The sequence below is a fragment of the Schistocerca cancellata genome, chromosome 9 (genome assembly GCF_023864275.1).
Source record: "Schistocerca cancellata isolate TAMUIC-IGC-003103 chromosome 9, iqSchCanc2.1, whole genome shotgun sequence".
Classification (NCBI taxonomy): domain Eukaryota; kingdom Metazoa; phylum Arthropoda; class Insecta; order Orthoptera; family Acrididae; genus Schistocerca; species Schistocerca cancellata.
In genome coordinates this window covers 87,189,840-87,206,278 of record NC_064634.1, presented here as the reverse complement: position 1 = coordinate 87,206,278, position 16,439 = coordinate 87,189,840, and the positions used below count along the sequence as shown (strand labels likewise).

General features: G+C 45.7%; 1 protein-coding gene across 1 annotated transcript in view; it reads right to left on the bottom strand.

Annotated features, from left to right (window-relative positions):
- Nucleotides 1-16,439, bottom strand: part of LOC126101201 (somatomedin-B and thrombospondin type-1 domain-containing protein-like) — a 370,695-nt gene that overhangs the window by 33,839 nt on the left and 320,417 nt on the right. The window contains exon 3 of the mRNA XM_049911896.1: nt 6,902-6,978. Within this exon, the coding sequence (XP_049767853.1) occupies nt 6,902-6,978 (77 nt within the window). The remainder of the gene's footprint in view (nt 1-6,901; nt 6,979-16,439) is intronic.

Sequence of the window (16,439 nt, the reverse complement as noted above, 5' to 3'; positions counted from 1 at the left end):
CACGACCTCCATAGAAGTCCCTCTCAAGGACATTCAGGGGTTGGTATCTGATACCTGGTTCACGCCAGATGAAAACCCGGCGAGCATCACTGTTCAGACTATACCTGGACTCGTCTGTAAACATAACCTGGCACCACTGTTCCAATGACCGTGTACTGTGTGACCAGGGGTCAGTGGAATGCACATTACAGATCTCCGGGCGAATAAACCATGTCTGTTCACTCGTCTGTAGACAGCGTGTCTGGAGACAACTGTTCCAGTGGCTGAGGTAAGGTCCCGAGCAAGGCTACCTGGCCGGCCAGAGTGGCCGAGCGGTTCTAGGCGCTACAGCCTGGAACCGCGCGACAGCTACGGTCGCAAGTTCGAATCCTGCCTCGGGCATGCGTGTGTGTGATGTCCTTAGGTTAGTTAGGTTTAAGTAGTTCTAAGTTCTGGGGGACTGATGACCTCAGCAGTTAAGTTCCATAGTGCTCAGATCCATTTTGAAACAAGACTACCTGCAGAACTCCGTCGCCGTCTGAGGGCACTTATTGTGAGATATCGGTCTTCTTGTGGTGTTGTACACTGTGGACGTCCCGTACTGTAGCGCCTGGGCACGTTTTCTGTCTGCTGGAATCGTTGCCACTTTGTGGCACACGGAGGGCCCGTGCTACGACCTGCTGTGTTTGACCAGCACTTTGAGCCATTTTCAACACACAGTCACCACTAGCAAGTCTGGAAATCTCTGCACTCTTACTCGCTGCACCGTACTCTGACATGCACAAACAGACCTCTGCGTATGTGGACTGCTGCCAGCGCCACCGTGCGACGACCGCAGCTCAAATGCACCGCATGGTCGTACCCCGAGGTGATTTAAACACGCAAACCGCCCACCAGAGCGTTGTTTCACAATGTGTCAGCGTTATCCTTAATTAATGAGCATGAGTGTAGCATTAACGACCGCGGAATTCACACGATCCGGAATGAAAAAAGAAGATTCTAAATACAGGGAAAGATCTTTAATATAGCTGGCCGGAGTGGCCGTGCGGTTCTAGGCGCTACAGTCTGGAACCGAGCGACCGCTACGGTCACAGGTTCGAATCCTGCCTCGGGCATGGCTGTGTGTGATGTTCTTAGGTTAGTTAGGTTTAAGTAGCTCTAAGTTCTAGGCGACTGATGACCTCAGAAGTTAAGTCGCATAGCGCTCAGAGCCATTTGAACCAACCATTTTTTCTTTAACATATGATAATGTGAAATGGAAATTGATAGTACCAGATAAAATGACACCAGAGAACTACGCTACCCTGTCACTTGAATGTGACATGTATCAAAATCCAGGCGTAGCGCGGACCGCTGCAAGTCAGAAAGGTTCTGGAAGGCATCTACAGGGATATGAATCCAAGCCGGCATCAATGCCAAGGCCAACTACACTAGAGTTTTTGGTTAAGGATCCATGGCGTGACTAGGCCGATGCGGAGTTTGGTGGCCATGGGAGTACGATAAAATCATCTTGGTGCTCTTCGAAAACACACGTAGACTGAGAGCTGTGTGACACGTTGCACTGTTGTGATGTCATCGTGCAGAAGAAAACGAAACTGCACGTATGGGTAGACACGGTCTCCAGAGACAGATGCGTACATGTGTTGATCCATTATCCATTCCAGAATGAAGAAATCACGCAGAGTATGCCACGAACACATTCCCCACTCCATAATGCTCCCTCCTGCGGCCTGGACCCTTACAACGATTGCTGCACGGTGTTTGTTTTCAGACGTTTCACGCCGTTACACACCAACATGGGAAAAAGAAACATGTCACCACTCTGTGGAAGTCCAGCTACGGTACTGGCCTCCAAATGTCAGCCTTCTTCGCCTATGAACAGCAGTCAGCGTGGGTGCATGAACCAGGCGCCTTATGCCGATCCCCATACGCAGCAAATTTCGTTGAACGGTCGTTCGTGAGACACTGTTGGTAGTCCCTTGGTCCATCTGGGCGGTCAGATGCTCAACAGCTGCAAGTCTATTCGCCCATACACATGTCTGCAGGTGTCGTTCACCCCTGTCATCAGTGGCCCGTGGTGCACCATTTTGCCATGCACGGTGTACTTTTAACCATGGCAGTACGCAATTGTTTGCTTCCACCCTTTGCCAATGAGCCCACCCTCTCTGGACATCAGGTAAACCGCTTCGTTTCCCCACAAAGACAACGACTGCACTGTTGTTCGCATCCCCGGAAAGTGTTACTGCTACTGCTGGCACCCTTCGTCTATGAATCGTTATTGTACGGTGACGCCGAACAAAGGAGGTGGTCACATTAATGTGATTGGACCATGTAGTTATATCTCACAAATGTAGTACCCAGTGTTTACGAAAGTGACAAGTGCATTAAGAATGTGCACTGAAGGTGAGAAATTTTCTAGTCACAACAAGTACTAGGAGTTTTTTGGGAATATGCTGTTACAGTGGCCTGATGTTCGCCTGCTGTTACGGTGGCCTGATGTTGGCCTGCTGTTACGGTGGCCTGATGTTGGCCTGCTGTTACGATGGCCTGATGTTGACCTGCTGTTACAGTGGCCTTATCTTGGCCTGCTGTTACGGTGGCCTGATGTTGGCCTGCTGTTATGGTGGCCTGATGTTGGCCTGCTGTTACGGTGGCCTGATGTTGGCCTGCATGAGGACGAGAGCACAGGCATACTCATCGCCGAAGTTCTGGTCGACCACGTCTAACCATTATAAGGGAGAATCGCCGTATTGTGAACCGCGGCACATCGTAACCCTGCGTCAGCCAACGGAGAAAAACTAATGGATGCCTGTAATATTCTGTGTCGTAGACTTGCAGCAGGTGCACTAGGGAACTACCATCCCATGCGTAGGCTGCCGTTAACGCTGCGTCTGGTGCGGAACCATGACCATGAAGCTTGGACTGTTCGTGAAAGGCGTCGCATTCTGTCCAACGATGAATCTCGGTTCTGCATAGCCACGGATGACTATCGCGGACGAGTACGGCGGCGATATGATGTGAGTTTCCGTTCTTCCAATATTTTGGATAAAAAGAGCGGTGTTAGTCCTGGCGTCACGGTATGGATGGCCATCACGTATGAGTTTAGGGTCACTTCTAGTGGTTACTGCGGGAACTCCGATGGCGCAACTATATATCAGGGACATCCTGCGTCTTCATGTGTCACACCTTACGCGACAGACTTGCGGCGACTACTCAGAAAATTTAGAGAACCGGCAATTTGAAACTGACTGCAGAACGATTCTACGGCCGCCAACATACATTGCGCATAAGTACCACGAAGATGCGATACAAGAAATCAGGGCTCATACGGAGGTATATAGACAGTCACTTTTCCCTTGCTGTATCTGCGAATAAAACAGGAAAGGAAATGAGTAGCAGTGGTACAGGGTACCCTCCGCCACCCACCATATGGTGGTTTGCGGTGTATCTATGTAGATGTAGATGTAGATGTAGACAGTATCGCAATGCCATTTTTCAAAATGCAAATGCTCGTCCACGTTTGACACATGTCTCAACGAACTGTCTGCATGATGCTGAGTATTCCTGTGGCTTGCAGAACATGTGTGGCACCAGCTCCGACGTCACTTCGGTCACACTGCCAGTGATCAGGATATCAGCGAAGTGATACAACTGTCGTGGGACAGCTTGCAGTAGAATGTAACGGCTTTATGACAATGTTCCCAACTGAATCAGTGCGTGCATCCGTACCAAGTACGATGTAGTGTCCTGTTGCTAAGTGGGATCATACTGCCAAGTTCTCTAAATCTGACTCAACACTGTAATCATTGAAGTACCAACCAATGCCCTCTCAACCCGTGAAGTTCCGTTTCGTTTCCTCGTACTCTTCTGCGTGCTTCAAGTTTTTGCTTTACTGTTTTTGTCAGGCAGTGTAATTTAAGGATAAACAGAGAAACGACGACGGTGCCAAAGAATAGCACAACAGCAAATAAAGACTTGATCAACATCAAAGTTGGGAAAGACGCAATAATACAAGAATCGAGAGGATTTGCTTTATTTAATTCCAGGCTTGGTTCACAATTTTTATTTGTAATCAGATAATTGGTTTCGGTCGATAATGACCATCTTCACTACATCTAAATTATACTCCGCAAGCTACCTAATGGTGTGTGGTGAAGGGTATTCTCCGTACCACTACCTGATCCCTCCAACCCTGTTCGACTCGCGAATAGTGCGTGGGAAGAATGATTGTCGGTAAGCCTCTGTATTGGCTCTAATTTCTCGAATTTTCTCCTCGTGGTCAATACGCGAGATGTATGTGGGGGAAAGCACTACGTTGTCCGACACCTCCTGAAAAGTTCAGTCCCGAAATTTCAGTTCTAAATCTCTCCGTGATGCACAACGTCTCTCTTGTAACGTCTGCCAGTGGTTTTTGTTTAGCATCTCCGTAACGCTCTCTCGCCAGCTAAACGCGCCGTTCTTCGTTGGATCTTCTCTATCTCCTCTAACAGTCCTACCCAATACGGATCCTAGATAGATGAAGCCACTTCCTTCGTGGGTAAGTTACATTTTCTTAAGATTCTTCCGATGAATCTTAATCTTGTGTCTGCTATTCCCACTATCTGTTGTAAATGGTCATTCCACTTAAGGTCGCTCTGGATAGTCATGCCTAGATATTTTACGGCAGACGCTGTCTCCAGCTGTTTGTCATTAATAGCGTAGCTGTACAGTAGAGGATTTATTTTCCTATGTTACGTTTATTTACGTTCAGGGTCAACTGCCAGAGGCTGCACAATTCATCAGTTCTCTGCAGGTCGTTCTGCAAATACTTACCGTCTTCTGGCGTTGCTACTTTGGTATAATCAACTGCATCATCTGCGAATAGCCTTAAAGAGCCTCCGACGCTTTCTACTAGATCATTTATATATATTGTGAACTGCAACGGTCCTACCCACGTGTTGCATTATGCGTATCATGCCATTACACGTGATAGTGTAGCCATTTCGATTTCGTCAAACTGCCGGCCGTGTTGGCCGAGCGGTTCTAGGCGCTACAATCTGGAACCGCGCGACCGCTACTGTCGCAGGTTCGAATCCTGCCACGGGCATGGATGTGTGTGATGTCCTTAGATTAGTTAGGTTTAAGTAGTTCTAAGTCCTAGGGGCTGATGACCACAGCAGTTAAGTCCCATAGTGCTCAGAGCCATTTGAACCATTTTTGAACTTCGTCAAACAAACAAAATTGTGGTATGCAACTTGAAGTGCAGTATGTACGCTTCAGTGGTGCTATTTGCATGCAACAGTTTTATTTGTTTGATGCAGCCGAAAAGGCTAATGATTCCACCATCTGATGTGTATAATGAAACGCGTTTCTACTCAGGTCTGAAGACGACCAAAATTAATCAGCTGATTTCATAAACATTGTGATCCACGTTTGCATTTATAATAAAGCAAATATTTTCCTGGATCGATGAAAACTGTTTCGTGACGTCACAACTTGTAGAATTGAGAAAAGTTTCCTGTCTAGCAAGTAGGATTAAGAAGCAAGCAACGTACCAAAATTAGACGAATACGTGAAGGAAATTTTCTTCAATTAAAGAGCTCCACTGACGTCAGATACTGATATGGAACTGAGGAAGGAGCTACTGAACGTGCACACCGGGAGCATAGCGTCGTGTGGAAGTGAGTCTTGGATCATCGGAAATATTAAAATGAAGAAACTACAAACATGTGAAATGCGACACTGTCGAACAACATAGAAAATTAATTGCACCTATAAAATACGAAACGTTGAAGTGACACAAAGAATAGGTGACGAAAGAGTGTTGAAGAACCTTAGTCATAAGGGGGAATTGGTGGCACACTGCCACGACATCAAGAAACAGTTAAGCTCGTTTACGGATTTCCAGCATACATAGTTAAGCTAGTTTCCGAAAGCAGCAGTAGAGAGGGGAAAATGATAGTGGCAGACAAGGAGAGACTGCAGTAAACAAAGTAGATCACAAAGGATGTTGCACGTAATAGTAACACTGAGGTGAAAAGATTGTCGCAAGATAGTAAAGTTGGCTGACAGAATCAAGCCAGGCTAAAGACAAATGACAAAGCAAAGAAAGAGAAAACACAACTATAAACATTCACTTTTTTCGTATTAAAGACGTAATATAATTAAAGCTGTTTAGTGCGTCAGACATTGTTTATATTCCCACTACGCGTTTCGGTGGTTCACACTTTTTCCCACAGCAGCAGACAAAAAAAAAAAATTCCGGTATATATTTCGCCTATTTCTGGTAGTAAAATTGGTTTTTGGAACATGACAAAGTTAAAAGTTAAAAAACATATGTTTTTAATAGTAAAATGTGCTTACAAGTGAAGTGGAATCGTAAAGATGCGGCATACTGCTATTTGTTGCTCTTCGTTGTACATTATGTTTGGATTACTTCAGACAAAGATGTTTCACATCTCAGAGGCTACGTTTACACATGAGTGAGGAGTACATACAACAAATAGAAGTATGCATCATCTTTTCGATTCCACTCCTGTTGCAAATACACTTTACTCTTACAAGTTCATTTTTTTAAATTTTAAATCAGTTTCATCATCAACAAAAACAGGAAACATAACCTGCTTAGCAGCGTTTTGTGTGCTGCTGTGAAAAGGCGTCTGTGCTCTACACAAATACCAGGAATGCTACAACGCAATTCTCCACCTGAAGATGATAGTGTGAATCATCGAAACGCGTAGGCAAAAACAATCACGTAAGTAGCGCAGTAAACCGTTTTATTTATATTTATTGACGAAATATTAAGAGAGACTTAAGTTATGGTGGGAGTTGGCGAACATCTAAATCGCCTGAGGATTGCCTCCCACTACATTGTAATTCATTCAAAAAGAGTTAAAACCAATATAGTCACTGTTGCTGTGTTCATAGGACTACCGGAACTTACCTTCTCTCAGAGACGAGTAGCTGGTCTCCTTGCGGCATGCCTTGGAAGCCTTCAGAACTTCAAACTGCACGCAGTACCTGCAACAAGACAACAGTGGCATCAAGGAACGACATCCTCGCGTACAAACAAAATAACTTCTACTAATACGCATACTGTACGGAATTCTTAACCGCTCTTCAAAGTGGTGAGCGCTCATATTTATATCAGAAAGACTGGACTACGTAGCCAAACAGTAAATGTAGCTTGAAACAAAGGTATGCTATCCATTTGGTGTTAGGCTTCGTATTCCATCACATTCTCTGTGCTGGCCATATTTCAGACGCTTCAATGAATAGGCGAAAGCCTCCTAAACAGTTCGATATTCCGCAGAATATGTTGCAAAATTGTATTTATGTATGTCCTTTTCTTGTTTTGTATTTTCAGTGTGTCTTTACAGGTAGCCTTGTGTACAGAAAAAATGATATTTGTGTAGTAATATTATTTTCAATTTATAAATGTAAGCTCTGTGTATTTCTAGACACTTCTGCCCAACAGTGAATATAAACGGAGAACTTTGCCATTTACAAGGAAGATGGGTGTAGCTCTCGAAATATTCAGAATTATGGTTGCTATAATTTGCTAATACGCCAAGAAAAAGATTTATTTTCGAAGATCAACGCAGAAGAGGTAGTCACAAGTGTTGAAGGCTTTGCACAAGAGGAAAGAAATTATAAGAAGATGATTTATTTCTTGTTCAAAGGTTTGAAATGTATGTGAATTCCTAAGGGACCAAACTGCTGAGGTCATCGGTCCCTAGACTTACGCACTACTGAGAGTAACTTAAACTAACTTGCGGTAATAACAACACACACACACCCATGCCCGAGGGAGGACTCGAACCTCCGGCGGGAGGGGCCGCGCAATCCGTGGCATGGCGCCTCAAACCACGCGGCCACTCCGCACGGCGTTCAAAGGTTTTATTGACGTTAGCCATATCTGAGCACTGAAATGTAGCAGAGATACCGGCGAAAAATTTGCACCAGGCCGGGACTCGAACCCGGATTTCCCGCTTAATATGAGTAACCGCCTTAACCGTCATTCCTTCTGCTTTGAAACACTTCTAAATTTAGTACTTTACTCTTAAAAAATTAAGAGTATTTCTGTTACAAGTCATGTATAACAGTAGATCGACTTTTACTGTTCGCTAACCCAACCTGGAACCCTCTTACGCTACAGGGCTTCGAATTGTAGCGTGAAATATGGCGGTGCGTTTCGTAACTACGTCGGTGCGTGAGAAACAGTGGGTTCTAATCGAGTTTCTAACTACAGGGAAAGCGCCTCCAATTGAAATCCGTAGAGGTCCAAATGGTCCAAATGGCTCTGAGCACTATGGGACTCAACATCTTAGGTCATAAGTCCCCTAGAACGTAGAACTACTTAAACCTAACTAACCTAAGGACATAACACACACCCATGCCCGAGGCAGGATTCGAACCTGCGATCGTAGCAGTCCCGCGGTTCCAGACTGCAGCGCCAGAACCGCACGGCCTCCGCGGCCGGCAAATCCGTAGATGAAAGCTATGTCGATGGTGATTGTATCGACATCAGTAATCTTCGAAGTTGGGCTGTGTGCTCCTAATGAAGGAAACGGTGGCGTTAAGCGTAACCTGTGTGGCAGAGCACGGAGCGGACGATTAAGAACGGGAACCGACTCATCTGAATCGGGCTCATGAACGCATCAGAGAAAATCGTTGGATAACACAGCCACAGCCCTCAGGTAAGTGTAGCATATCACGAGAGCGTTTACAGGCCATCATTGCGGTACACAAAAATCTGTGCGCACGATGGGCGCCTCGAATGCTCACTTCTGAAATGAAACAGAGGAGACTGGACATCCGTCACCCATTTCTCTTGCTTTTTGAGTGTGGCAGCGACGTGTTCCTTATCAACATGCGATGAAAGCCGGGTTCACTATTTTGACCCCGAAAACAGGAGAGCATCAGTCGATTTCCGGCAAAAAGGGTCACCGACGTCAATTAAGTGCAAGACCATGACATCAGCAGGAAGTCATTCACACAGTGTTCTGTGATGTTCGGGTTGTGGTACATTTGGAATTCAAGTCAGAATGCAAGGTACTGCGAGAGCCTCAGAAAACTAAAAGCACGAATTCGAAGAATTCGTCCACATATGGACAATTCCACAACACACACATCTGCATCAATCCCATGCCTTGCGTTCACTGCCATCGATCGACCTTCGTACAGTCTCTATTTGGTGCCATCCGATTCCCATCTGTTTCCAAAACTTAAAGAACACTTTGGAGGACACCACTTTGATAATTTGAAGCTGCAGAAGCAGAGGTGAGGTTGTGGCTGCGTCAACAAAGTCAGACATTCTACAGTGACGGTATCAATAAACTGGTCTCTCGTTGGCAGAAACGTGTTCCTCGCCAGGATGACGATGTCGAAAAATAAGTATACAGACATGAAGAAGAAAGGTGTAGAATGTTAGAAGTGTTTGTTTTATTTTGAAAAGTCTTAAGAGTTTTCACACACACAAAATCGGAGGTGTTACTTTTCAGCACGTCCTTGTAGGCTATCATCGATTTCTTTTTTCTGAAATAAGAATATCTGCTTCGCTGGCCTATTTTTTATTCATTCCGTAGAGGCGTCCAATGACGATTAATCTTCGCGGTGCTATCGCATCTAATACTTTATATTTTCGTAGATCTCCTAGTTGCTTCTGATTTTCCAAACATACGCAATTTGTTTTACGTCCAATATTTTCCTAGTAATCAATTTTTCATTTGAATGCATCTAACGAAAATGTGAATAAAAATATCGGCTGAGGACTAGTAAGGGCTAATACTATTGTTAGGGTTTGTAGTACTACTACTGCTGTTGTTACTGGTGCTAATTATTTAACGATAACCATAATAATAACAACAATAATCACTGTTAGCATTAATATTATTATCATCATTGTTATTAATGTTGGTAGAAGCAGCAGCATCAGCAGTAGTAGCAAACCCTGCTAATAGTATTATCTCTTATTAGTCCTCAGTCGATGTTGTTATTCACATTGTCGTGAGATGCATTCAGTTCCTGTTTCAAATAATTTTTAATTTTATTACTACCATTTGATTACTTTTTATTATATTAGAATTACTGTCACTTTTAAGTAACTGTGATGTAAAAACTACTAGTGCTATGATATAGTGATCCTAAGGTGCTAATCAAATGGCTCTGAATCAAATGGCTCTGAGCACTATGAGACTTAACATCTGAGGTCATCAGTCCCCTAGAGCTTAGAGCTACTTAAACCTAACTAATCTAAGGGCATCACACACATCCATGCCCGAGGCAGGATTCGAACCTGGGACCGTAGCGGTCGCGCGGTTCCAGACTGAAGAGCCTAGAACCGCTCGGCCACACCGGCGGGCGGTGATAATCCGAACAGGTCAAAAAAATTGGTGTGGGCTAGACAGCTACAGGCGTTATTGTAATTTTTACGTTAAGTATTAAATTTTTAACATTAAAAAAATAGATTTATATCTCTATATTCGCGTGATTTGCGACAGGTTGAACATCTGTGTTGGAAAAGAGTTTTCCTGAGATACCGGCTTTTGAAGTTTCACTTTATTACCATTTTGCATTTGGACATATTTCACAAAGAAATTCTACATATATATTTCTCTTAAAATGTCCTTTCAGAAATGCTACAGAGTTTTTTTTTTTTTTAATTAACGTTTCATATTGCGTGGTTAACCCCTCCTGATGTATAGCGCATTACAGTGCAGATAAATTTAAAACCAAGTAAACTGTCCCTAAACTGAGAGAAATTAGTGAACCCTGTGCTGCTGTTTTAGAAAGAATATTTTTTTATTGTATGTTATAGTCAACTGCAAATTGGCAACATGTGTAGAGATTTACATCTCTCATATAAAAAGGCACCACTTGTCTGGAATTATTCTAATAACAAATTGTTTTTTTTATACAAAGCTACTGTGAGCTCCTCAAAATGCCTCTAATATTTAGGAGTTACTATTGTGTGTGTGGTGTCACCGCCAGACACCACACTTGCTAGGTGGTAGCCTTTAAATCGGCCGCGGTCCGTTAGTATACGTCGGACCGGCGTGTCGCCACTATCAGTGATTGCAGACCGAGCGCCGCCACACGGCAGGTCTAGAGACACTTCCTAGCACTCGCCCCAGTTGTACAGCCGACTTTGCTAGCGATGGTTCACTGACAAAATACGCTCTCCTTTGCCGAGACGATAGTTAGCATAGCCTTCAGCTACGTCATTTGCTACGACCTAGCAAGGCGCCATTACCAGTTACTATTGATGCTGTAAAACATGTACCGTCAAGAGCGATGTTCACCCTTTATGGATTAAAGTTAAGTATTCCAGCAGCTACGTCCTTTTTTGCTAGTCTAATTTCCTTGACCTGCTCCACACCTCACGCCAGCCTGCGTGAGCTAAAACGCGTGCCTTTCGGTTTCCTCTAAAAACAGGGTTGGCTCTCTTGCCAATCCACAACGGTGTGATGCATTACATACACAGCTGCGATATTTTGAAAAGGAGCCTCTAGTCGGGCCAATGTTATTTCCCCTTAACGACAAGAGATCCGATTTGACAAGACTGACATAGATTTCTTTTAAAGCTATTATGGACTCCTGTAGGATTCAAACAACTTTCAAATCTATACCACCATGTACATAATTAAGTAAATTATAATACGCAAAAGACTAAAATGGATATTTTGGACATTACCAACCATTTTTGTTTCTTTCTGAAAATATTACTTCTCCAACAAGAGGTCTCTTTTCACTGTCCTTTTTCACAAACGCATAAAATATCTCCAGACTTTCAACTTTTCGCGGGGTAATGAATAGTCAATTAAATTACAGGCATGCAGCCGCGCAAATAAAATTTCTTCCCCTGATACACTCCTGGAAATGGAAAAAAGAACACATTGACACCGGTGTGTCAGACCCACCATACTTGCTCCGGACACTGCGAGAGGGCTGTACAAGCAATGATCACACGCACGGTACAGCGGACACACCAGGAACCGCGGTGTTGGCCGTCGAATGGCGCTAGTTGCGCAGCATTTGTGCACCGCCGCCGTCAGTGTCAGCCAGTTTGCCGTGGCATACGGAGCTCCATCGCAGTCTTTAACACTGGTACCATGCCGCGACAGCGTGGACGTGAACCGTATGTGCAGTTGACGGACTTTGAGCGAGGGCGTATAGTGGGCATGCGGGAGGCCGGGTGGACGTACCGCCGAATTGCTCAACACGTGGGGCGTGAGGTCTCCACAATACATCGATGTTGTCGCCAGTGGTCGGCGGATGGTGCACGTGCCCGTCGACCTGGGACCGGACCGCAGCGACGCACGGATGCACGCCAAGACCGTAGGATCCTACGCAGTGCCGTAGGGGACCGCACCGCCACTTCCCAGCAAATTAGGGACACTGTTGCTCCTGGGGTATCGGCGAGGACCATTCGCAACCGTCTCCATGAAGCTGGGCTACGGTCCCGCACACCGTTAGGCCGTCCTCCGCTCACGCCCCAACATCGTGCAGCCCGCCTCCAGTGGTGTCGCGACAGGCGTGAATGGAGGGACGAATGGAGACGTGTCGTCTTCAGCGATGAGAGTCGCTTCTGCCTTGGTGCCAATGATGGTCGTATGCGTGTTTGGTGCCGTGCAGGTGAGCGCCACAATCAGGACTGCATACGACCGAGGCACACAGGGCCAACACCCGGCATCATGGTGTGGGGAGCGATCTCCTACACTGGCCGTACACCACTGGTGATCGTCGAGGGGACACTGAATAGTGCACGGTACATCCAAACCGTCATCGAACCTATCGTTCTACCATTCCTAGACCGGCAAGGGAACTTGCTGTTCCAACAGGACTATGCACGTCCGCATGTATCCCGTGCCACCCAACGTGCTCTAGAAGGTGTAAGTCAACTACCCTGGCCAGCAAGATCTCCGGATCTGTCCCCCATTGAGCATGTTTGGGACTGGATGAAGCGTCGTCTCACGCGGTCTGCACGTCCAGCACGAACGCTGGTCCAACTGAGGCGCCAGGTGGAAATGGCATGGCAAGCCGTTCCACAGGACTACATCCAGCATCCTTACGATCGTCTCCATGGGAGAATAGCAGCCTGCATTGCTGCGAAAGGTGGATATACACTGTACTAGTGCCGACATTGTGCATGCTCTGTTGCCTGTGTCTATGTGCCTGTGGTTCTGTCAGTGTGATCATGTGATGTATCTGACCCCAGGAATGTGTCAATAAAATTTCCCCTTCCTGGGACAATGAATTCACGGTGTTCTTATTTCAATTTCCAGGAGTGTATTACTTCTCCAACAAGAGGTCTCTTTTCACTGTCCCTTTTCACAAACACACAATATATCTCCGGATTTTCAACTTTTCGCGGGGTAATGAATAGTCAATTAAATTACAGGCATGCAGCCGCGCAAATAAAATTTCTTCCCCTGATATTTCGGCCGCGTATCGTCCGGCCATCCTCAGAGTAAGTCGCAAGAGTCGCAATTAATCGAGTAACCCAGCTGTGTCAAGAATGCAAGTAATTCTCCGACCAGACCTTCAGAGGCCATGCGGGCAGACTCCGTATTTACCGCCAATTAAGGCTATTACGGCCGGGCAATAGAACCACTGCGGCACAGTGGTGAACGCGCTGGGAAACAATCGCCCTAATGCCTCGGCCGCAAATGGTCGCCCAGTGTTTACTGACAAAATGTTGCCTCGGAGGCGGCACAGTGATGCGTTTCCCGCATTGACAGTGCATTCAAAGCGGAAGCGAGTGGTGGCGGGCGTTAACTTGACGGACAGGCACTGTAAGCCCCTAAGCGGAGAGCTGTCTCCCGGAACTGCGACCGGCATTAGTTGCGCGGCTCCAGTAACATCGTTTAATGGTCTCTGCTAATCCGCGCTCCCAGCAGAGGATGGGCAGTGTATCAAAATCGCCCCCACTGTCGACCAAACATTCATTAAAGCAGCTGCATGAAAACTTGAACACGCATCTGTGGGCGCCGACCGGCGGGTTCTGAATAGAGGCAGCGTGCCGGCAGAGTTTCATTATGGGCAGCACCGTCTCTCTGCCGGCGTGCAGAACCCGCGTACATCGGATCGATCGACCGTTGTATGATAGGAAAAGCCACGCCACGTCCCACCGCTGGCCGCTGGAAACGGCGATAGCGCACGGACTGAATATAGCTGTGTCGACACTGTTTTCATGTTTCTCCATATTAAAAAATAAAGCAAGCCCCAGATAAAAGCGGCATCCACGTCTGTTGTACGCGCGCACATTCATTCACAGAAAAACACCATTTTACTTAAAAGCATAAAATACTTTTGAAAATAACGTCAGACATAGAAAGCGCTCGTCCTGCATCCCTATGCATTACTGTGTGTGAAAGCTCATTCACACTTCGCGCTATAGTGTTTTTACGTAAGTTTCCCACAGTTAGCGTAAACTTGTAGGCCTTTTTCCATTCACTTTTCTAACTAAATATCCTTACAAATGAAAAACACAAATAGACAAGTTCAGCGAACGAGGTGGCTACAAATCTTTGTTTATTGTCAATTCTTCCGCGAAGGCTTTCTTGAATCCGAAACAGTGACGTGTGGAACATAGCACCTTCCTTCCGGAAAAACCGGCACTGCGTTTCGAGTGCCCTTAAGGAGATTAATACTATCTTCTGATTCAAAATATCGATTTTTATAAATTGCATTTTTGGATCCATAAAAGTGTTTACACTCGACCCCTGAAACAGTTTTTCCCAATACGGGACAGAAATGTTTGTTATTCGCGGTTAAACAACAAAATGCTACTGCCTGAAATCGGCCTTTTTCACGCACCAGTATTTTTCTTTCGGAAGACGAGTTATTGTACCGCTGCTTGGGAGGAAACACGCAAAATTCAAATGAAGGTTTCAACTCGTGTGTTTGGAAGTTAGCCCCCAAGCATTTTCATTCTGGTGCGAAGACTGTGGAGATTGCGACTTTCGTAGCAAAAAAAATGGTTCAAATGGCTCTGAGCACTATGGGACTTACCATCTATGGTCATCGGTCCCCTAGAACTTAGAACTACTTAAACCTAACTAACAACCTAAGGACATCACACAACACCCAGCCATCACGAGGCAGAGAAAATCCCTGACCCCACCGGGAATCGAACCCGGGAACCCGGGCGTGGGAAGCGAGAACGCTACCACACGACCACGAGCTGTGGACCTTTCGTAGCAGTGATCAGCTTCAAGGAAGGGTATTCAGCAACTCTGAAGACCATGGCATCGATTGACGTCACCATGGGACTCTATTCGACGCAGTTCGCCAAGCATTCGGACGACCACCGGATTCAAGCGGCCGGAAACCGCTTGTCACCGGCCGTACGAGCGGCTCTGGAGTAGCGCAAGATGGCCCAGATCGAGCGGAACGCCCTCTATGAGGAAGAGGAAGGAATAGTTTATGGACCCGGAATAGCAGATTGAACGTAAGTTGCATAATATTGCACTTATATGTAGTCAAAACTTCAAACGCGTTTTTCTCGAAATGACTTTTTTTTATCGCGCGGTATGGTAACTCCAAATCTACTGAACGGATTGGCATGATTATTTGATGAAAATCGATGAAAAAAAACCTATTTTTTTAAATGGCCGCCATTTTGTTTCCTATGGTCCAAATAACTTAAGCTAGGTACAACTCCTAAAGAATCTTATATACTTCGCTAACGTCAACTCAATTTTGATTTCAGGTGAGCAGACTGACCTGTGACATACCGCGCGTGGAGGTCTACAGCGAAATTAAATTTTTTTTCGTTCCGACGGCCTTTCCGCCTTTGCTCTTCGACATTTCCGTTCGAAAAAATTCCAGTTTGTACAGAAAATATCAATAAACACTTTGATCAAATTTGACATTGATATCTATAACATATTTCTCAAAGAACATGCTTGTTTCTGGCCAAAGATAGTAAACTTCCCCTTAACTCTGTCCAAACGGGCCTCAGAAGCCCCAACGGTACAGACCGACCATCGTGTCATCCTCTGCCGACAGCTGTTACTGGACGCGGATGTGGAGGGGCGTGTGGTCAGCACACCGCTTTTCCAGCGTTGTCAATTTTCGTGCCCAGAGCCACTACTTCTCAGTCAAGTAGCTCCTCAATTGTCCTCACAGGGGCTGAGTACACCTTGCTCGGCAACAGCGCTCGGCAGCCCAGAACGGTCACTCATCCAAGTGCTAGCTAAGCCCGACAGCACAGCTTCGGTAAACTGACGAGAACCGCTGTTACCATTGCGTCAAAGCCGTTGGAGTGCCTTCATACGTGAGTAGAAAAATCGTAATATTATAATAGAAACAGTCTTACTGAGCGCGGTTTGTGGTTTCAAACAACATCGGGCTGAAACATTAAATTCATCAGTACGTCCAATTATAGCAAAGCAGTCTTTTCTCCATCCCAAGTAACTCTCGTCACAACGAAAATCAGCCAACGTCGCATGTGCAACATAAGCTATAGGTAATTA